The following is a 23,969-nucleotide window of genomic DNA, read 5'->3' on the forward strand; positions in this document are numbered from 1 at the left end:
ATCTACTATCTTTTCCAACCATAAAGCTATGAAACTCGAAATCAACCACAAGAAAAAAGCTTTGAAAGGAACAAAAATGTGGAGAATAAACAACATGCTACTGAACAACCAATGGCTCATCGAAGAAATAAGGGAGAAATAAAAAAATATTTAGAGATAAATGAGAATGAAAACACACCATACCAACTCATATAGGATGCAGCAAAAGCTGTCCTAAGAGGGCAATTTATAGCAATACAGGCCCATGTGAACAAATAAGAAAAAGCTCAAATAAACAATCTTAATTACACCTAACAAAAGTAGAAAAAGAAGAACAAAGAAAGCCCAAATTCAGCAGAAGGAGGGAAATAAATAAAATTAGAGCATAAATAAATGAAATTGAAACAAAAAAGACTGTAGAAAGGATCAATGAACCAATGAACTGAATCTTTGAGAAGATAAACAAAATTGACAAACCTTTAGGTAGACTCACTAAGAAAAAAGAGAGAAGACTCAAATAAAACTAGAAATGAAAGAGGAGAAATTACAATGGATACCACAGAAATACAAAAGATTATAAGAGAATATTATGAAAAACTGTGTACCAACAAACTGGACAATCTAGAAGAAATGGATAAATTCTTAGATTCTTACAACCTCCCAAAACTGAGTCAAGAAGAAATAGAGAATCTGAATAGACCAATCACAAGTAAAGAGATTGAAACAGTAATCAAAAACCTCCCCCAACATAAAACTCCAGGACTAGATGGCTTCTCTGGAGAATTCTACCAAACATTCAAAGATTTATTACCTATTCTTCTCAAACTATTCCAAAAAATTGGGGAAGACAGAAATATTCCTAACACATTACACAAGGCCAACATCACCCTGATACCAAAGCCAGACAAGGACAACACAAAGAAGGAAAATTACAGGCCAATATTGCTGATGAACATAGATGCAAAAATCCTCAACAAAATATTGGCAAACAGAATACAGCAATAGATTAAAAAGATCATACACCGTGATCAAGTGGGATTCATACCAGGGACAAAGGGATGGTTTACCATCCACAAGTCAATCAATATGATACACCACATTAACAAAATGAAGAACAAAAACCACATGATAATCTCCATAGATGCAGAGAAAGCATTTGACAAGATCCAACATCCATCCGTGATAAAAACTCTCAATAAAATGCATATAGAAGGAAAGTACCTCAACATGATAAAAGACCATATTTGACAAACCCACAGCCAGCATCATACTCACTGGGGAAAAACTGAAAGCCATCCCTCTGAGAACAGGAACAAGACAAGGATGCCCACTTTCACCACTCTTATTCAACATAGTACTAGAGGTTTTGGCCAGAGCAATTAGACAAGAAAAAGAAATAAATGGAATCCAAATAGGCACTGAAGAAGTGAAACTCTTGCTGTTTGCAGATGACATGATTTTATATATAGAAAACCCTAAAGAATCCATTGGAAAACTATTAGAAATAATCAACAACTACAGCAAAGTTGCAGGGTACAAAGTCAACTTACAAAAATCAGTGGCATTTCTGTAATAATAACGAACTAACAGAACAAGAACTCAAGAATGCAATCCCATTTACAAACACAACAAAAAGAATAAAATATTTAGGAATAAATTTAACCAAGGAGGTGAAAGACCTATACAAAGGAAACTATAAGACATTACTCTAAGAAATCGATAATGACACAAAGAAATGGAAAGATATTCCATGCACGTGGATTGGAAGAATAAACATAGTTAAAATGTCCATACTACCTAAATCAATCTACAGATTCAATGCAATCCCAATTAGAATCCCAATGACATTCTTCACAGAAACAGAACAAAGAATCTTAAAATTCATATGGGGCAACAAAAGACCCCGAATAGCCAAAGCAATCCTGAGAAACAAGAACAAACCTGGTGGCATTGCAATCCCTGACTTCAAAACATATTATAAAGCTGTAGTAATTAAAACAGCATGGTACTGGTACAAGAACAGTCACACATATCAATGGGACAGAATTGAAAGCCCAGAAATAAAACCACACACCCACGGACAGCTAATCTTTGATAAAGGAACCAAGAACATACAATGGAGAAAGGAAAGCCTCTTCAATAAATGGTTCTGGATAAATTGGACAGCCACATGCAAAAGAATGAAACTAGACCATTATGTTTCCCCATACACAAATAGACTTAAAATGGATCAAAGACTTGAAGGTAAGACCTGGAACCATAAAAGTTTTGGAAGAATATATAGGCAGTACACTCTTTGACATCAGACTTAAAAGGATCTTTTCGAATACCATGTCTACTCAGACAAGGGAAACAAAAGAAAAAATAAACAAGTGGGACTTCATCAGACTAAAGAGCTTCTGGAAGGCAAAAGAAACCAAGATCAAAATGAAAAAACAACTCATCAACTAGGAGAAAATATTTGCAAATCATATAGCCAATAAGGGGTTAATCTCTGTAATATATAAAGAGCTCACACAAAAGAACTACAAAATACAAACAGCCCAATCAAAAAGTGGGCAGAGGATATAAACAGACATTTTTCCAAAGAAGATAGACAGATGGGCAATAGGCACAAGAAAAGATGCTCAACATCACTAATGATCAGAGAAATGCAAATCAAAACTACACTTACATACCATCTTAAGCCCATTAGAATGGCTATAATCACCAAGACAAAAAACAACAAATGTTGAGAGGTTGCAGAGAAAAGGGAAACCTCATACACTGCTGGTGGGAATGCAAACTGGCGCAGCCACTGTGGAAAACAGTATAGAGATTTCTCAAAAAATTGAAAATAGAAATACTGTATGACCCAGCTATCCCACTACTGGGTATTTATCCAAGGAACTTGAAATCAACAATACAAAGAAACTTATGCACCCTTATGTTCATTGCAGCATTATTCACAATAGCCAAGACATGGAAGCAACCCAAGTGCCCATTGACTGATGACTGGATAAAGAAGATGTGGTATATATATACAATGGAATACTACTCAGCCATAAAACTATACAAAATCGTCCCATTTGCAACCACATGGATGGACCTTGAGGACATTATGCTAAGCTAAATAAGCCAGACAGAGGAAGACAAACACAGTATGATTTCACTCATATGTGGAATATAAACAAACTTATGGACAAAGAGAGCAAATTATTGGTTACCAGGGGGAAGTGGGGTGGAGGGTGGGCACAGGGGGTGAAGGGGCACACGTATATGGTGTGTGACAAATATTAATGTACAACTGAAATTTCATGATGTTGTAAGCTATTGTGACCACAATAAAAAAAGATGCAGCAAGGTGAGGTGGGAGACTGAAAGACGAGGAGTTTTTAGGAATTATAGCCAAGAAGTAGACACCATTTTAAGGAAGACATGTACTTACATTTTGCTGCAAGCGAAATGCCTGTCTTTAAAGGGTAGCGTCTGAAACAAAGAGAAAAAAGTCTGTTAGAAAAAATTGTACAGTGATCAATCCAAAATGAAAAAGGCATTGAATTGCCTTTGAAGGTACAGACAGCAACTGAAAAAATGATAAGCCTAGAGATGAAAAAATTGTTATTGGGAAACTCTTCTTGGAGGTACAGGATGCTGTAGGCCACAAAGAAAATACCTAAGTGAACTGCCATGTCCCATTGCATGCTCAACTCCTTCCCCCAAACACCTTAGAATTTCGAGATCACTTGATGCTCATTTTGTCTCCCAGGTCTGACCCCAGAGAGAGGAAACATGAAGAGGCTGGTTGCCTAGTTCAATGGCTTAGACTCATCATTCTCTTGCTGCTGATTCATACTGACATTGTACCTTGTTCTCATAGGCCCAGTTCTGACACATTGTTCCATTAAATTAAACTCCTAAAAATTATGATTTTCTCAATTCGTGCTTATTAGGGTAAGTGCACAAGTTTTCTTTTCCAAGAAATAAAAAGCTGTTCTGAGGAGTAGTGAAGAGGATTGAAATTAATGCCAGGTTTCTCTTTATTCAAGACGGCAGTGAAAGGAGAGAAACAATTAGACTGTGCCTATGCTTGGCAGGAGTTTGCCAATTGTGCAGGCAATTTGTCCAGTGTGGCAGCCCACCAGACAATTCAGCTTTCTTCCAAATCCATTTTTTTTTGGATCTATTGTGGTTATATCCAAATGGGTACTTTTAGGGTGGTAGGTTTAATTGGGGGTGGGAGGTAACTTCCCGTGATTGATATGAGTTATCTGCATTCTGAGATTCAAGTGGTTCCAGGTCATCTCCCAGACTGAGGGCTCAAGTCATGGTGTCCTCACACCTACAGAACGATCTTGCCACACCACCCACATTGGTCTGGAGAAGTTGGATTAGTCACTTCAGTGAGCAATGTTTTTCCAAGCTCTTCCTTTTTAGTAATAGTGTGACTTTGGCAAATTGATTCAATGCTCTGGGATTGATAGAAATAATAATATTGGCAATTTTAAAGAATTGTTGTGAGGGTTAAATAAGATAATACATGTAAAATAGTAACATAAGGCTAGCCCATAGTAGGGACTTGATAAATGTTACCTGGTGTTTTTACTGTTGTTGTTATTATTGTTATCAGAAGGCTAATTTGGAAAACCAAATTTAGAAGATACGATAAGTCCATGAAACTGGGGCTAGGAAGGCAGCTATGGATGGGGTCTTGCATGGGTAAGATGTCTTCACTCTTGGCAATCAAAGCTGTACCATTGTCCCAAATTTCTCTCCCAGGTAGCTTTCCTCAACTCTGCTGAGTATAATTCTAGTTAGATCAACATCCACACTGCAAAGTCCCTAAGTGTTTTAGCAAGCCAACTAATTCCTCATTTACCATCCATGGAGATGGTTGGGGTTGGGGCTCCTAGACCGACAAATTGCCAAAATATTGAACTACTTGGCCCGGGAAGAATAGGGATAAATCTTTCAGAGTTCTTTATGCAAGGTAGGTACTTAATGCATTTTTATTGAGCTGAGTTTTTATGATGGATTCTATGGTGTGACTCAGCAAGAGGTCACATGCATGTGTCACTGAATGGAAGAAATCAGGAACAGTTCTGTGACATACAACACTCCCCCCTCCAAATCCCCCACCTCCAAACAAAAAAGTATATTCAAAATTCCTCTGAAACTGTGTACCCTTCAGCTTCTTTGGGCACTTTGTTGCTAGGAAATAAATTTAGCACGCTCTCACCTACTGAGAAAAGTTTTTACTCCTGCTTCAGATAACAGGTTCTTCTTTAGCTACAAAAATATTCACAAAGAGAACTGTCTGTTACTTCAAGAATTCATTGGACAAGAGCTCTTCATTTGGGCAACAATTTCACAGCAATATCATTGATTACTTTGAAAACTACTATTCAGAGCTGTCCTTGAGACTTAATTATCCAGCTACCTAATGCAGTGGCACTGGTCATTTTTCTTGGGGTACAAAATAAATAAAGCAACTAAAAACACTGTGGTGGTGAGGTTTTATAGACCATAGAGGAACATAAAAACTCGCCTTTGCTTTTCTAAGTTTCCACATTAGAAAAAGAAAAACCTAAATTCTTAAAGAAGAAAAAGCCCTTAAAATTATCAGTTAATTCATTCGCTAAATGTTTATTGAGTGCCTGGTATGTGCAGGACACTGTGCTAGGCCCTAATCATGCATTCCCTGCTTCATGATAACATCTATCTGGTTGAAGAGACGACTAGACAGTTTGGAGGCATCACATGATGATATAATGCAAAATGACAAGGTGGTCGGTGAGGAGGGAAGGTGGTCTTTGATGATCCAATCTAGAAAGAGAAATCAGGGAAATCTAATTGGGAAAGTCTTGGGATAATATCTGAAGAAAAATTCATCTTTTATAAGAATATCAGCAAACGTTGCCAAGTGCTTGATGCATCAGGAACGGTCCTCAGTGCTTTTCCATGCATGGATTCACTGATTACTCATAACAACCCTAGAGAGGTGCTATTCTTACCCCAGGTAGGAGTTAAGAAGGCAAATGGGGAGTGTGGAGCACACCAGGCAAAGGGACATCTTCAAGGGCATGGACCTGGCAGGAGGAACTGGCTCCTTTGAGGGACTGAGAGACTAAAACCACCATTTGCCTTATTTTGCACACCTTCAGCAAAGTCCACTCTTCCACTATGTAGGGGTCTTTAAGGGATCCTGGATTGGGCTCTTCTGATATCAGCCCGGGATGACTTTAGTTATGGAAGCCTAGCCTCTCTGCTCCCACCTCAGTGAGGGAGGGGGGTATTTCTTGGCTCTCTGCCCTGTACCATGCCCACCCATCCTCAGAAGATGTGCAGGGCCAGCAGTTACCATCCTTGGGTCATGGTATCACATGGGCCTGATTCAGTATCCAAGTCCACATGGAATGGACCTTTGCCAAAGCCCTTGGATACCTTCTTTGGTCTCCTTGTTAGGAATATAGTCTCCTACACTCCAGCGATCACTGGGATCTGTCAACTGATGGTCCTAGAGCAGCCGATCTCTGGGCCAAAGTGTTCAACTAGAGGATTCTCTGCACAACCCATCTATTTCAACTTATCACCCTGATTCCTGTGGCTGATCCATCTGGTTATGATCTGTAACCTACAATTGACACCCATCTAAAAAATAGACTACTTAGTAATTTCTGAGTGTTCTATGCTGATTGAAGTGTCTGGCTTGAGTTGTCTGCTACTTAATATTTTTATGATATGCAAAAAGTTGCATCAGGGGGCTGGCTGGTGGCGCAGTGGTTAAGTGTGCACGTTCCGCTTCGGCGGCCCCAGGTTTGCCGGTTTGGATCCCGGGTGCGGACATGGCACCGCTTGGCAAGCCATGCTGTGGCAGGCGTCCCACATATAAAGTAGAGGAAGATGGGCATTAGTTCAGGGCTAATCTTCCTCAAAAAAAAAAAAAAAAAGGTTGCATCAATGCAAGTATAACTGTTTGTATAATGTAACATATGGAGTCAAATCTCTTATACACTTATCCCTCTCTCTAATATATAATCAGCTAGTTCCCATATGTCCAAGATTATAAACTCTTGAGATGTATCGGCTGCCACTTTCTTATTCTGAATATTGAATGAATTCCGCTTTATGTTAATTTAACTTATTTGCTTAATGCTGTAGTAGGAGTACTTATTCTCTGTTCCATGTATTCTCATGAGTGCTGGGAACCAATAGTTTTTTTAATTACCTGGAAAATTAATTTAAGAATAAACCAATGCAGGTTTTATTTAAGGTAGAATATGCCAATTATCAGATAATAATAATAATCTGTGAATGGTCGATCTCCTCCTCACTTTGATCAAGTGTTTTTTAATACCTGAGACTATGCTTCAATAAATGGTGCTGGGAAAACTGGACAGCCACATGCAAAAGAATGAAGGTAGACCACTATCTCACGCCATACACAAAAATAAACTCAAAATGGATCAAAGACTTGAAGATATGTCCTGAAACTCTAAAACTCCTGGAAGATAATATCGGTAGTACACTCTTTGACATCAGACTAAAAAGGATCTTTTCAAATACCATGTCCTCTCAGACAAGGGAAACAAAAGAAAAAATAAACAAGTGGGAATTCATCAGACTAAAGAGCTTCCACAAGGCAAAAGAAACTAGCTGAAAACAAAGAGACAACCCACCAATTGGGAGAAAATATTTGCAAATCATATATCTGACAAGGGATTAATCTCCATAATATATAAGAAAACTCACACAACGGAACAATGAAAAAGCAAACAACCCGATCAAAAAATGGGCAGAGGAGATGAACACACATTTTTCCAAAGAAGATATACGGATGGCCAATAAACACATGAAAATATGTTCAACATCATTAATCATCAGGGAAATGCAAATCAAAACTACAGTAAGACACCACCTTACCCCTGTTAAAATGGCTATAATCACTAAGACTAAAAATAACAAGTGTTGGAAAGGGTGTGGAGAGAAGGGAACCCTCGTACATTGCTGGTGGGAATGGAAACTGGTGCAGCCACTATGGAAAACAGTATGGAGATTCCTCAAAAAGCTAAAAATAGAACTACCATATGATCCACTATCCCACCACGGGGTATCTACCCAAATAACTTGAAATCAACAATCCAAAGTAACATATGCACCCCTATGTTCATTGCAGCACTATTCTTAATAGCCAAGACATGGAAGCAACCCAAGTGTCCATTGACCAATGATTGGATAAAGAAGATGTGGTGTATATATATACAATGGAACACTGCTCAGCCAGAAAAAAAGACAAATTCATCCCATTTGCAATAACGTGGAAGGACCTAGAGGGAATTATGCAAAGCAAAATAAGCCAGTCTGAGAAAGACAAACACCAGACGATTTCACTCATATGTGGAATATAAACAAGTATGGGGACAAAAAAAACAGTTCAGTGGTTACCAGGGGAAGGGGGGTGGGGGGTCAGCACAGGCGGTGAAGGGGAGCACTTACGTGGTGACAGTCAAGAAATAATGTACGACTGAAATCTTATGAGCTCAATAAAAAATAATTGATGTAATGAAAACATGCAATTACAAATAGTGTGTCCATCAATAAAAATTGGGGAAGACACACACACACACACACAAAAACCCCCAAAAACCAAACCTGAGACTATGTGCTGCACGCACAGGGATCTGGTGTTGAGAGTTCGAGGGCCTCTACCTGTGGCTCCCCCTCCGGGGAGAGGCAATGGTATCAGAGGGCCAGGAGTTTCAGTCTTAGTTCTTCCACCAACTTCCAGTATGACCTCTAGCCAGCCATTTAACCTTATGTCTTTTATGCTTAGGAAAGCACATATATAAACCTTTATTTATCTCAATGCCTTTGTCTATAAGATGGAAATAAGAGTGGCACTTGCCCCTCTCCTAAGATTGTTGTGCTAATACTTGGCAGAGACCGTGTCCATTCTAAGTGCTTAACATCTGATAGTTATGATTGTCTTTATTGAGTTCCAACTGAAACATTACTGCACAAAGAATTGCACTTTCCGTTTGGATCAAAATATTCTGCACCAGTTCCTTAAGTGGTTAGAAAATATGCCATCTCCAGCCTCTTTTGTCTCTGAGTTTGGGTCTTGATTTGCTCCAAAGTGGTCTCGTCTTAAAAAGTCTTAGTAGATTGGTTTTTCATGATTATTAATGATTTTGCTCACAGTGCCTTGTTAATGTTTTTGCTGCTAGTGTTTCATGAGTTTTATACACCTTTCCAGTCGCTTCTCTTACGGCATCAGCATTCACTGTTGTCATTTTTCGGTCTTGACCCTGGCCTCTGCTGACACTTTTGCTTCATCCTGTTTACTTATAAATGCCTTCTTGTGTTTTGATATCTTTCTAGCTTTTAAGCAGTTAAAAAAAATTAATGAAATAAGCAATTTGCTTAAAAAAGTTTGGAAAATACAAAAGAGCACTAAAATAAAGTAAAAGAGTTCACAACCTCACAGATTTATTCTGAAGTATGTAAAGAAGTGAATGTCTTCACTTCAGCGGCTGACACTCCAGCCCCGTTTCCCAGAGGGAATAACTGTCAATGTGTATGAAGGTATCATTCTAAATTGTTTTTTATGCTTATGAAAGCAAACAGACATACATAAACATTTCTACATGTGTACATATACTATTAAAATTTTTTTCAACTAAAACAGGGTCATGCCATAGAATTCTCTATAATATGCTTTTATTCTCTTAATAGTATTTTTGGGGATGTACATTCTGAGTCACTATATACAGATCTGCTCATTTGTTTTAGTGGCTAAATAGGAATCCATTTATGGACATGCCCTAATTTATCTAACTAATCCCATACTGATGAACATTTAGGTTGCTGCAATGAGAAAGCATTTTGAATGTTTGTTTTTAGACTCATGTTCTTTTACGTAGGATAGTTCTTAGAATTGTGAATACTTTATAATAGATACATGCAGCTTAGTATTAGTTGGAGAGTCCAAATTACTCTTCAAGAAGGTTGAACCTATTCACCTTCTACCAACAATACGACATTTCCTCCATATGTAGCTTTCACTTTGCACTCATAATTTCTATTTCTTTGAGGTTTTTTTTCTATGTGATAATTCTTCCATCTGAGCTTCAAGATACTTAATTCAGTTTTCAACAATGTTTTCTGAGTTCTAAGAACTCCTTCATTTTCTCAGATTGCTCCTTTGTAATAACTTCTCTAGTCTCCCTAGGAATTTACATTATTTTCTTTTAGAGTTCTTTCAATTTCTTCCTTTAATGATATTTCACAGAGAGCCACCTGTTCTAATTATGTTGTTTTTTCCTCCTTCAAGCTGCTGGGTCACGTTTAATGCTTTGTACGTTTTCTCTCCCCCCTGTTATTTGTCTGCACACATCCAGATCTCCTGACCCCTGGGGAGGATGTGTACTCAGCACATATGCAGGGAGGCTGCTGGAGTCTCCTAAGTGGTAGTGGGTTTGTAAGTGGTGAGAGGTAAAGGAAGGATCTTTTCCTGGTGATTGTGCTTGTGGGCTAGGACTGCTCAACTGAGCGATGTCGGGGAGGCTTCCACATTCTCAGGATCCTCCTGGCAAATGCAGGGTTATGAGAGTTCTCTTCAAGTTATGTACAATTGATGTATGTTTTAGTTATGGTCTTCTCAAAAACAAAACACAAAGCAACAGCAGCAAATCCAAAAACAACTCCCCAAAACAATAAAGAAATTTCCATGCCGAACCCAAGTTGACATGCCAGACCAAGCGTAGACTGTCTCCTTTAGGATAAGGACAGTAAGAAATTTGCATGAGCATAGCACTCTCAGAAAACAGGTCAATAATATAATGAATTGCATTCTATCTTGGATATGGGGAAATTTGGGGATAACAATTTTGTTACACACTCTATTCAAATAATATATGTTAATTATCAATAACAATCAATTAGATGGTCCTTTTTTGGCCAATAATGTATTTACTTATCAATAAATACCAGATATTTAAAATGCCTTCTAGGTGTTGGACATATAACACTGACAAAAACATGGTGATTATTTTATCACCAAGGTGTTTGCAGTCTGTCTATTGCACAAGAGACCTGCTGGAAAATGACTCCACAGTTATAGTGATATGTGGTATTGCTAGGATAGAGGTAGGCTTGGGGTGTCAGAGAAGCGAAGGAGGTTCTTCCTAAATCAGATTGTGTCCAATTTTTCCAAAGAAGGGTGATAATGGGCTTGTGAAAAATAAGCTAAATGTTCAAGTAAGTTTGGGAAATATTGGATTAAAGATAGCTAAATAGATCTTTATTCTGTAGTCTTTTTCAGTGCTTTTAATATTCGAACATTTATTATAAATTCCAGGGAAGGATAACATCCCAGGTTTATGTAACCAAATAATCCTTCTTGCCAAGCATTTTGAGGGACACATTTGAGGAACAATGGCCTAGGTGATCCAGGGGAACTCCCCGAAGAGTAACATGGGAGCTGACATTCTGTGGTGATTGGCATGAGCTAGAAGAGATAGAAAAGGGCACTCTTGGCAGAAAACAGCATGTGCAAAGGCGTGGAGACAGGGCATGAACCGAGATAACACTGGGTAGCTCAAGATAGCTAGACGAAAGAATTCCACATGAAAAAGTGACCGGGGAGGGTAGAGATAAGCAAGAGTCAGTCAGATCATTCCATCCAGGTAAATGGTTGAACTTTTCCCTGAAAGCCAAGAAGAGGATTGAAAGGTTTCTAAAACAAGGGAGAGGCATGAATGAATTTGCTTTGTTAAAAACATCACCCTGGTAGCAGTATAGCTGTGGATTGCAGCAAGGCCTGCCTGGAGAAAGGAAGAGTAGTTGGGAGGAATTACTGAACTAACCCAGATGGCAGCATCAAGGGACTGAACTGGTGGAGAAAGATGGATAGATGGATAGATAGATAGACAGACAGACAGACAGAGACAGACAGAAGAGAGGCTAAGGGGAATCTGCAGGAGCAGGTGGCAACTGGATGTGAGGTGAGTGGGAAGTAAGGGTTAGGTGACTTCTAGGGGACTGGGTGAGTGAGAGAGTCCCTTAGAGAGATGGAGAATATGGGAGGAGGAGCCGGTTTGGATGGAACCTAATGACCCAATAGGAGATAGGATTGAGGTGAAAAGGGAGGAAGGCCTGAGCCAAAAGTGGAACCATAGTTTTAGACATGTTGAATTTGAAGAGCTGTTGGAACGTGTATCTGTTAAGGTCCTAACAGGTAAATCTATCAGAGATGATAGCAGTGCTGGGAACCAAAATGTTATGTAATTATTCCTCAGGAAACATGGATCTCATGTAGTTCTATACCCAGAACCCCTCCACTGCCAAAGACGAGTATGAATTACTTTTAAACAAACACAGAATGGTGAAAAAACTTATTATTTAAAATCCAAACTGACTAGCCTCTTCTGCCTTCTAAGGGGCGATGAACTTATTCATATCAATAGGAAAATGAGTCTTTACTTCGGGGTTTCTCAACCTTGGCACTATTGACATTTGGGGTGAAATAATTCTTTGTTGTGGGGACTGTCCTACGCATTGCAGGATGTTCAGCAAGCTCCCTAGCCTCCATCTACCAGATGACAGTATTACCCCCTCCCCCAGTTGCAACAACCCAAATATCTCCAAACACTGCCAGTGTCCCTGGAGGAGCAAAACTGTGCTCTGTTCACCCCCACCCCCAACTGCGAACCATTGCTCTGTATTTTTCCTTTGGCACAATGTGGTGGAATTTGGAAGAACTCTGCTAATTCTTTTGTGCCACTAAAGGGTGAAACCCAGAGGGGATGGCCTTTTGTTTAGCAGAATATATTCACGAGTATTTGCAAATGCAAGGTTGGGCTGGACTTTGAAAGGATGGCATGGGAGTTAAATTCTGCTATAGAAGAAAGTGAGAAGAACTCGATTCCTGACATGAACTGAAGGGAGCCTGTTGAGCAGCAGGGAGGCTGATCTCTTACTGAAAGGACAGCAGTGAGAAATTCCTGGTGGCTGGGAGGATGCAGGTCCTTTGATTACAGGATGCTTAATATTTAGTCCTAAACTAGTTACTGTTCTGCCATGGTGTAAGACAACTCTACTGGCCTGAAGTCCTAAAGTAGGACCTCAAGCTAGATGTGGCTGTGAGAATGTCATCTCCTAGGATTTTGCAGAGATTTTCAGTGTGGGGCTTAAGTTTTAAAGCTTTATCTCTATCCTCACTATTGTCATCTTTTACTCTTTCTTCTTACAGTCTTCTTTTTCTTGCTCTTCTTTTACACCCTGCAATAAAAATTTTCATTCTTGGAGGTTAATTCCTTTGATTGGAATTACCAGTAAGCTTAATTTTCTGTGAGATGCTGAATTTCTAAGGTGAACAAGGCCAGAGATGCCCTTTAGGCTGGACAGGGCAGAGTTCAGCATGGAGAGAGACATCATGGACAACGTCGGATCCTCTCACCTGATGCCTCTCTTCAGATGGGTAAACTGTGGTCGGTCCGGAGGGCCACAGTGCTTTGTTTTAGGAACAGGGTTTGATCTTTTGGCTCCTAGTTCTGTTCTTTTTCTAGCAGAACACATGGTCTAGGAGGAAATCACCTCTCCCTGATTAGCTGACTCTAGCATCTAGAAAAGTCTCTGATTTCTGTGCTAGCAGCTTTGAGGTAATAACCCTGATAGAATACAAAACACAGAATAAAAGCTGTTTAACTAAAGCTTCATTCCAAGGATGTGTTAAAGCTCTACTTACACTCAAATCTTTCCTCCATGACGTCATTAAAATATTATCTGGCTCAGAATATTTTCTGCTTTCAAACATTTCTTTTCAAATTTCTATCTTCTTTCAGCTGACAATACAGACTCATAGAACCCTTTCATGTCTCATAGGCTACTGTCCAAACCTTATAATTAAATAATGAATTTCTAAGGATTAATTATTCAAATGTCAAAGAGATGGTTTTTGGCAAGGAAGGAAGTATCTTTCAAATCTGCTGGAGATAATACAAAAGCTGATCAATGACCAGGGTTTATGTATCTAGCTATCAATTTTTTTTTTTAAAGATTTTATTTTTTTCCTTTTTCTCCCCAAAGCCCCCCGGTACATAGTTGTATGTTCTTAGTTGTGAGTCCTTCTAGTTGTGGCATGTGGGACACCTCCCCAGCGTGGTCTGACGAGCAGTGCCATGTCCACGCCCAGGATTCGAACTGACGAAACACTGGGCCGCCTGCAGCGGAGCGCGCGAACTTAACCATTCGGCCACGGGGCCAGCCCCCTCTAGCTATCAATTTTAATGAAACATTTCCTTTGAAGTCACTTACAAAAAATTATAAAGTCCATATACATAAAATCTGAAAATCACACTGAAGTTCTGTCTCACGAATGGGGACCTCAATTGATGTTGCTGAGTTGCTCTAAAACGCTTCTAGTAGGAAACCCATGGCTTGAATTCTTTATCAGAACACAAACCAGGCAACTTCTTCTTCATCTTTTTATCTTCTGCAGTGTCTAGCAGAATATTCATCAAATAGTGGCTCTTCCATAGATAGTAGTGAAATGACTAAGCCTCCAGACTTCTCAAGCAGCAAGATTCTTTCTGCCCAGCAGCCTCCCATACCCATACTGTCTCTATTATCTGTATCTGTGTCCAGAAATTGCTAAATAATTTGTGGGGCTCAATGCAAAAATGAAAATGCGGAGCCCCCTGTTCTGAAATGATTCAGAACTTCAAGACAGTGACAACAGAGAATTGAACTAAGCATGGAGCCCTGTATGACTGCATCAGGTGTGTGCCCATGGAGATGGCCCTGTCTGTGCCCAGCCAGCTTGCCAGCCTTCTGATTCCTTCATGCATGCTAATCACACCTTCTGTGCCCAGTGAAAACCCATAGTTGAGCTGTCCTTAGCCCCTTCTTTCCTGTCTCAGGCAGACCCTTCCTTCTTGGGTCCATGCCCTTCCATCCTCCTTGTCTTGTCCCTTTCATTGTGCTTTCTGGACCCTTGTTCTAAGATGAGGAAACTCACCTCTATCTTTGCCTTCTTAGTCCATCTCCTCACCTGAGTGGAAAGTAGGCTTTCCCGCCTCCACTGTCCTCTCCAATAGGGGCCACTATTGTTTCAACTTCCAAAGTACAACTGCCTAAGGGGCAGGACCCACCTTCCCTTGAGCCCTGGTGGCCCTTCCAGACCATTCGTTATGCCGCTCTTGCTCCACATACTTGCTTGCACTCCCTTTTCCACATCCTACCCAGTATCAGGTGTTCTCCATGGCTCTCTTATACCTCCCCTCTGACTCCAGCATATGGCCCCCAGCTTTCTTCTTCTCTCCCACGGATCTTTGTAACTGTAATGTTTGCATTGATGACCCATCTGGCTCTCTGACCTGGCAGTTCAGTGATTTCCATTCACTCTAGTTACTCACTAGCATACCTCAAACCTCATTTTTACCCGGAACTACTTTACTTGCAGGATGTATATTCTAGTCACTAGACAACTTGGAAAATATAGAAAGCAAAAAGCAAAAACAAACAACAATAAAACCAATCAACCAAACAAGCAAAAACAACCACAGTTCTATTACTCAAAGGTGTCTACTGTTAGAATTTTAGAACTCCCCCTCCCGCAAGTCTTTTTTCTGTGCGTAGAAAACTGAAACTGTAAGATTTGTGATGAGTCTTGTCCAAAAAAATAGAGGGTATTGATCTCATCTAGGGTGCCAGATTAGGGCTGTTTATCAGGGAGTGCTATTTAAGTTGAAATCTGAAAGCTGGGATGGAGCAGTTCTCTGAAAGGGAGAGAGAAGATCATTGTAGGCAGAAGGCACAGCTTGTACAAAGGTCCTGAGGTAGGAAAGAGCATGTCTTGTTTGAGGGCCTAAAAGAGAGCCATTGAATAAGAACAGGGAGAGATGAATTACCTAGTTTCAAATCCCAAATTATTTATTTCAGCCTCAATTTCCTCCTCTGTAAACTAGAGATCATACAAGTCTTCCCCTAGGATTGTTGAAAAGATGAGATGTGTTCTTATATTGAAAGCACTTAAAATAGCACTGGACACATAGTAATGCTTTCCTAAAACAGGGTAAATCTATAGATAGCTTAAATAGTCAATGTGGAGAAGGAGAAATGTCTCTTCTGCCTCCGCATGTTCTCCTGGAGGAGGAGGCTCCTGTGCCCACACCCATGAGTGACAGATATTGGAGTGAGTGCATCTAGCTTCTCTCTTCATTCCTTACTGTCTTCTCCATTCAGGACGAGATTGACTTATTAGCCTATGGGAAGCCAGACATCCACTGGGCCATGTAACTGTAGGGGAGGAAGACATTTCCTCTACCCACTGTGGGTTCTTCTGGCCAGAGAATGAATTAAATTCACATGAGACAGAATAACCGGAGAAAATTAAACAAAGCTTTATAACATGTATACATGGGAGAGGCTCAGGTAAGCTGAGCAACTCATCAAAATGGCTGAAGCCCCCACCTTAAATATCATCTTCAGCTAATGACAAAGGAGGATGTTGGGGATGGAGGGGGAGTCGATCATGGGAGATTACCACACAGGTACAGTAAACAAATGCAGATTTAAGTCCTTGCATTGATTGGAGGCATTGATTAGGAGTTTCTAAGGATAAAGTCATCCCCCCTTCTTCCTGGTACAGAGAGGGAGACACCTTTACAGATGGAGATTTCCTTTAACAACGTAAATGTTTCTTAACAAAGGGTAAGTAAATTCTACTTTTCAGTTGCTTTCCTGTCTGCAGGTTTTTAAAAGTAACCAGCCCCAAACAATCATCATGCCAAAGAGACATATCTTGGGGTGGCCAATTCCAGGCCCCCACATTTCCATAGTGGGTAAGTGTTCCTATGTGAATGCTCTAAGTCAGGTGTTTCTTCTCTCAGGTCCAGCTGTGACTGGACAGGTGAGTCACGTGAGTCTGACACCAGGTTCCAGTCTCTTCAGTTCAGAGCAGGGTAGTGGGAAATGCTGCTTTGGCTTCTTCAGTGAAGTTCCCCAGATGCCTTATATTTTAGATTTATTGGATGCTCCCCAGCTATCAATAAAGTTGATACTTTGATACCCGTTTAGTGAAGAAGAAAGGTGAAGGATTAGAATCTGGATCTCCAAGTTAGTGCACTATCTGGAAACCTTAAGACTAAACACAAACATTTGAAGAGCAAAGAACTCACCCAGTGAGACTGCAGATCTGGGTACAGCTATTGTGACCAATTTTAGCATGAGTGGGCATCAGCTGCCTTTTTTTCTGACTCACTTCGGTGGCAATGACTTACAGTACATGTGCTGCTGAGGCCAATATTGGGTTATCTGGACTTTAAGTAGCAAAAACACAGCCAGATTCCATCCTGAGTAGAGAGAAATAGAGTGAGCAGTGTTGGCCTTCAGGTTTAATGCTGGGCACTGGGAACACTAGCTCAGCGGATCCAACCTGGGATCCTTTTTGTCTTGTTTGCAATTGCACAGGTGCAAGGGGGAACTGTGGAAGGACTAACTTCCTGATTTGTGTAGCTTGCCTATGGGCTCCTGGGGCTCCCTGCCAAATGGTCTCAAATTGGCTTTTTTTCATAAAGCTTATTTCTTAAATAAGATATGATTTCTTAAATCTATATCTGATTATGATATGGATTTAAGAGACCCTAAACCAGATTAACGCTTAATGAGGAGTAGGGCCCCTGGTTCACTATTTTCAGGGATTCAGGCTAGGAAGTATATTTAAAAGACTGTTTTCTTGAACTATCTGTTTCTAGGATTGATTTGCTTAGAGAGTTAAGGAAGAATAGAATTGGTTTAAAATACAGGCTTTGATCTTGTACTCAGAACATGAGATGTTGGAAATGAAAGAAAAATGAGGGAAGATGCTATGATTGAGTGGATTGAAAAGAACTGTTTCTTTAGGAGAAATGCTGAGATTTTAGAGGCTAGGTTGGACAGATACAAACTTAAAAAAAAAAGGAGCATTTAAAAACGTTTTAAATGCTCTTACAGTTGGAGTGAGAAAAGAGGTGTGATTAGGCTTAAAAAATCCAACAAAAAATTAAAGAAAGAAAACAAAGGAGACTAATGCCCCAGAGGATGCCCAGATGTGGGAACTTTTTAGAAGCTGCTGAATGGAGGAATGGGAGAACCCTGCTTGATGGCTCCATGAAATTTGAACAGGACTATGAGGGATGACTAGGAAGATCAGAGTGGAAGACTTCAGGGATTATTTCACTAGGGCCAAGATAGCAGTTATTGCAGTGATGAAGCAGGTTCAATGGGCGCCATGAGGAACGGTATGCATTAGTCCTCTAAGGGATGGTTCAGGGAGAATGTGATAGCCAACCTTAAGTGAATTGCACCCCACTCCCCAGGGGCAAATCTGGCAATATCTGGAGACATTCTTTGATTATTATGGTTTGGGGAGGGGGAGCGACCAGGTGGTAAACATCCTACATAGTACAGGACAGCCCCCATAACAAAGAATTATCCAGCTCGAAATGTTAATAGTGCTGAGACTGAGAACTGTCGTAAGAAAGTCAGGCTGGGCCACGACATTTGAGTCTAGATGGAGTCAGATGTTGGATTGATGGCTAGAATTATCCAGCTCAGAGAATTAGATGTGGACAAGATTTGTCTGAACTATGGATATTTTGGCAGCTTCTGAAATCGCCGACTTCACATCTCTTATTAAGAAGGATCCCAAAGGACAAAATCTGGAATACTATCATGAAGAAAACAAATGAATGGGGCAGAAAGCAAAGAGAAAGAGAAAGGAAGGAAGGTGCTGTGATCTAGCCAAGGGTATTAGCACCACATATGGAAAAGGTAAGGAGCCAAGTTAGGAAGCATATTACACTTTTAGAAACAGCTGAGTTTGTTTGAAAAGATTGAAGAATGAGAGAGAAAAATGAAACACCAGAGGCATTTGCTACTGAAATAAGGATGAAAGTGGCAAAGATTAATGTTCTTGCTACCAATGAAGTAGCATGATTTGCTCAAGGCCTGGAGATTTAAAAATCAAGGAAAGGCAAGTTTGGGAAGAGGAGCACATGAGTAAGGATGTACTTCCCACCTGAGCATGCAAACTGCAGCTGTACCATCAAGAACTTCAGTTGAGGATCTGTTGGGACGAGTGCCCACTGAGATAAACATGCAAACAAAGGAGATAACACCATTCAAAGACAGGTCTACAGCAGTGCTTCTCAAACTCAGCATGCATTACAATCACCTGGAGAGCTTGTTAAAACCCAGATTTCTGGGTCCCATCCCCAGAGTTTCTAATGCAGCAGATCTGGGTGGAGCTTGAGAATCTGCATTTGTAACAAGCTCGCAGGTGATGCGTGATGCTGCCACAGTTGGAGAACCAGTGATCTACAGAATTCCAGTATAGGAAGCAAAGACGGTAGACACTGCCACCTGAGATCCTGCAACAGATGGAGAAATACAAAATGCAGAACAAGACTCTGAGACTCTAGGGAAGGCACAAGCATGAACCCTGCTTAGACAGGTGTTCCAAGAGGGATGCTCCCTCCAAGCAGGATGCTCCAAGAGGGAGAGGAAGCTGAATTATTGCAAAGAGCCTACCCAGGATTTCAGCACTGGGGAGAGGAGCAAAATTTGGGGCTCAAACCTGGAATGGAAATTAAAAGGATTAAAATATGCAGCATAGAACTGAGCCACAGGAAAACCTGGAGATGAGGGCCACCACTGAAATTTCTTAATTTTGCAAGTACAGGAGGTCTCAAATGCCTGTCTCTGAGAGAGGACACAGGATGCATTGGCAGCTTCCCTTCTCCCTTCATACCCCAAAGGATATGCAAAGCACAGGGTTACAATGAACTTCTTCATATTTCTTGACACAAAATTTCTCTGCTCAATTGTTTATGCTCCTGGGTCATGGATTCCAGATAGGCATTCTTACAAAGCTGAAACCAGGAACACTTTCTTTTTTCTCCAAAATTTTCTGTCAACTCTTCTTCCCAGATAACACTTAGCAAATAGCATTCTGCTATGATCCGTAGCTGATAATCACAACATGAGTCCGGTACTTTGTATTCCCTCTGCCTCTGTTGTTTTCTGTGCATATTTTCAATCTGCAGGAAGAGGGATTGAGTATCAGATTCAGGCACGAAACTCCATCCTTTGCTTTTCAAATCCAGTAAGCGATGGTTCAACTAAACCATGACACATCTATCTACTAAGGGGCTATCTTGTAACCATTAAAAGAATAAAACTTCATGAAGAGTAATTACATGGAGGAAATGCTTATGGTATGATGGTAAGTGAAAATAAAACAATAAGATTGAATATATATCCCAATTACATGAATACATAAAAGTAAATAAAATACTATTCACAGATGAAACTATAGATGGAAATGCATCAGAACGTATACTGTGGCTATTCTGATGTGGTGGGAATTTTCTCCAAACTTTATAATTATTAACTTGAATATTATTTATAATAGAAATAGGAAATTTTATCAATTTTGTGTATTTTAATGCAAGTGTTAGCATTAGAAAGTCATGGAGACCTTTATTTCTTGAAGACAAGAAGATAGGTTAACAAATTTCAAAATAGTAAGTGGTCTAGTGGTTAAGATTCTGGCCTTTCACCACCACAGCCCCGGTTCATTTCTCCATCAGGGAACCACACCACCCATCTGTTGGTTGTCCTGTTGTGGTGTCTGCATGTTGCTGTGATGCTGAAAGCTATGCCATCGGTATTTCAAATACCAACAGGGTCACTCATGGAGGACAGGTTTCAGTGGAGCATCCAGACTAGACAGAGTAGGAAGAAGGACCTGACCACCCACTTCTGAAAAACTGACCATTAAAACCCTGTGAATAGCAGCAGAGCATTGTCTGATACAGTGCTGGAACGTGAGAGGATGGTGCAAAATGACCAGGCAGGGTTCCACTGTGCTGTACACAGGGTCGTTAGGAGACAGAATCAACTTGATGGCACTAACAACAACAGTAAAGGAAAGCGTGAGTGAAGATGTGCTTTGAGGTGTTTGGGAGACTTGTGACTGGAGAGAAGATTTACGAGGGGGAGAGCAGGATTATTCCTCGAACAGGAGGATATTCTTGATATTTCAGGACTAGTATAGATTTGATGTGCAGTAATAGAAAAGATGTCAAGCAAAGCTGGGCTGATATTGCTAACCAACTGCAGAAGTGTGGAAGAAGGTTTTAACACTCTACGGATATAACGAAAATCAACAAAGCTGAGAATTGCTTTAATGAATACCACATGGGAAAATAGAATGAATTGGCTATGAAAAAAAATCAGAAATCTCCCTTTGAATGGATGGCTACAGTATCACTTTCCATTATAAATGAGGAATATAAACACATTGTTAAAAATATACATTGTCAAATGAATTTGAACAAAAATATTTTAGCTTTCTGTCAGTTGACTAGAAAAAGTTTAGATTTTAATTTAAGCATCAAGAGAAAAGATCTAATGGTTTATATGCAGCTTTGCAGAGAGCAGAAGGGATAAAAATTGCAAACAGATGATATGTAAATAAATATTTGCATCAACTGGTATAAATATTTAGTAGTGCTGACAACTCCCAATTATCTTGTTTTAATTGGTTCACATAGAAGCTAATTTTTCACAATTGTAGTTGGCCAATTAACACTTCAGTAGTTCAGCTAAGGCCTTTGATCTTAAGAGTTCTTTTGGGAACAAGTCTCCACGTAGTCACCCCTTTGTGTCTTGAAGAAATAAACTCTTCATTCAGTCCTGAAAATACAGTGGTTTGTGAACCGCCTTCTGCAGCCAAGAAAGTCTTGGTCCAGGAGAGTGGAGTCAGAAAGGTTGTAATATTAAATTGTCCAAACTAGTGGTGCTGGGATTGTGGGTAGGGAGGAGAGAAGGAGACAAAGCTTACAGGACGGGTTGGACATTGGTTTTGAAATGTCTACATTGTGACAGTGGTTGCCAGTCAGTTGTGTATGATCATAAACAGTGCCTGGTTTTCTGAGGGTGACAACTTGGATATCTTTTGAGAGAAGAAAGCAGGCAGTTTATAAGCTCATCCATTTCTTGCCCCTGTCCTTCCCAATTTATATCTCACTACCAGCTTCCTTTGCTAGTTATATATTTTTATTTTAAAAAAATAGATATCCCTGGCTAGATTGTGCCTGTCTTGTATTCCAAACCAATATCTAACTTTGATTGTGCCCCATAGTAGTCTCTCATGCTTTTTGCTAAATATTTCTGACTCTCCACCTTCTAAGCACATGGAGGATTGCCTTCCTGGCTCCTTTGTGGATGAATGAGGTCATATGCCTAGTTCTAGTTTCAGTGGTTTTATCCCTGTGAAAACAATCCTCTCTATTAAATTCTCTGTGTTAAAAATTCTAGAGTAGTTTTTCCACACCCTTGCTGGTATGAATAAAACATTAAGTCACAACTATCAGATTCTCTACAGAGAATTAGATACTTAATTAGCTAAATTTTTATTTTCCACAAATAACTTTTGATTAACCAAAGCACTCATCTTAACTCTTGTGGCAAATCTTTGTAAGGTATGAACATATTTTCCTAGCTTTTTAGTAATTAAATCAACAAAGATTTATTAAAAGTATATTATATGTCAGGCACTGTGCTGGACAGAGACCTCTCATGGACTTTACAGTTTGGTGGGAAAGGCAAACATTGATCAAATAATCACACAAACAGACATGGATTTGTGATGATGATGAGAGGTGAAGAGGGGATATGGAACTCTATGACAGGGCCATCTTAGGATAGGGCCATCTCCTTAGAGCTGAGAAAGCAGAGATCTAAAGGATGAGCAGATGTTAACTAGGAAAAGAAGCAGTTGAGAGTTTTAAAGACAGCGGAGTAGCATGTGTAAAGGCCTGATGGTGGGAGGAAGAATGTGGGTTTGAGAAGCAGAGAAAGTGCTGGAATGGTATGCAGGACCTGGTAGGTTTCACTGAGGATTGCTTACTTTATACTTACAGCAACAAAGAGTCATTGAAGGCATTTAGGCAACAAACAGCAGTGGTGGGAAGGTTGTAATGTGTGTGACATGACCAGATGTACATGTAGGATGGGTCATTCTTGACGAGGCAGACAGGATGGATTGTGGGGGCCCCACAGTGGATGCAGAGGTAAGCCGTTAGGATGCAGCAGTCCATTCCACAGATTGGGGCTACTATGGAGATACGCAAGGGGAAGTACAGCATACAACAGAAGTTAATCTTTTTTGTAATGCTTCAGAATCTTCCCATGATCCTGGATCATCACAGTGACTATCTACCTTCATTACTTGACAGTGTAGCTACGAAAGATTGGGATGACTTCAGAATATTAGTTTTCCTCCTTTTCATCAAAGAAAAATGTAGAAATCAAGCATTTGTTACTCTCCATGTTACTTTCTATATGTGTGTACCTGTATATTTTCAGGTAGTCTGTATCTGGATAGTATACTACAATAACACACACATATTTAAAGCGGGATGGGACATTGGCTGTGCAGTCTGTCCAGCCCAATGGTGTTCAGCGTTTTATAGAGTTCCTTAAGGGACCACTCAGAAGGGCAAGGAGGAGTTGAATTGGGGATGCTGGACCTGCTATATCGTCAACCAGAATAGTTCTACATTTATCTGCATTAGATGTTGGGATTCTGCTTAATATGTCATTTTTAAATGACTTAACCACTAAAAAATGTTTGACGGCTGCTTCTATTTTTCTGTTCTTCTTAAGATGAAGAAACTGAGGCCCAGGAAAGTGAAGTGACTTGCCTGTGGTCAAATAACCAATTTATGGTAGAGTCAGAATTAGATCCAGGATCTCCTGACTCCAGGGCTCATGGCTCTTTCTAATATTAAAAGTAAAGTGATATTTTCACTTATCTTCTGGATTAAAAAAATTCCAGTTCTAAAAATCTGGAAACGTGGCTGTACTTTTTCTCTTTTCTCTGGATGCTTTGGCACTGAGTAGAACCACACACCTGTTTGTTGCTCTATTGAAGATTTGAAACTTCTTACAGTCCCTGTGTT

General features: G+C 40.0%; 1 protein-coding gene across 3 annotated transcripts in view; it reads right to left on the minus strand.

Moving 5' to 3' along the window:
- ANKFN1 (ankyrin repeat and fibronectin type III domain containing 1) overlaps positions 1–23,969 on the minus strand; it is a 364,521-nt gene that overhangs the window by 223,423 nt on the left and 117,129 nt on the right. For all 3 annotated transcript variants that reach the window (XM_070482963.1, XM_070482964.1, XM_044745817.2), the window contains exon 2: positions 3,407–3,447. In XM_070482963.1, coding sequence (XP_070339064.1) covers positions 3,407–3,447 — 41 coding nt within the window. The remainder of the gene's footprint in view (positions 1–3,406; positions 3,448–23,969) is intronic.

The sequence above is a fragment of the Equus asinus genome, chromosome 13 (assembly GCF_041296235.1).
Source record: "Equus asinus isolate D_3611 breed Donkey chromosome 13, EquAss-T2T_v2, whole genome shotgun sequence".
Taxonomy (NCBI): Eukaryota; Metazoa; Chordata; class Mammalia; order Perissodactyla; family Equidae; genus Equus; species Equus asinus.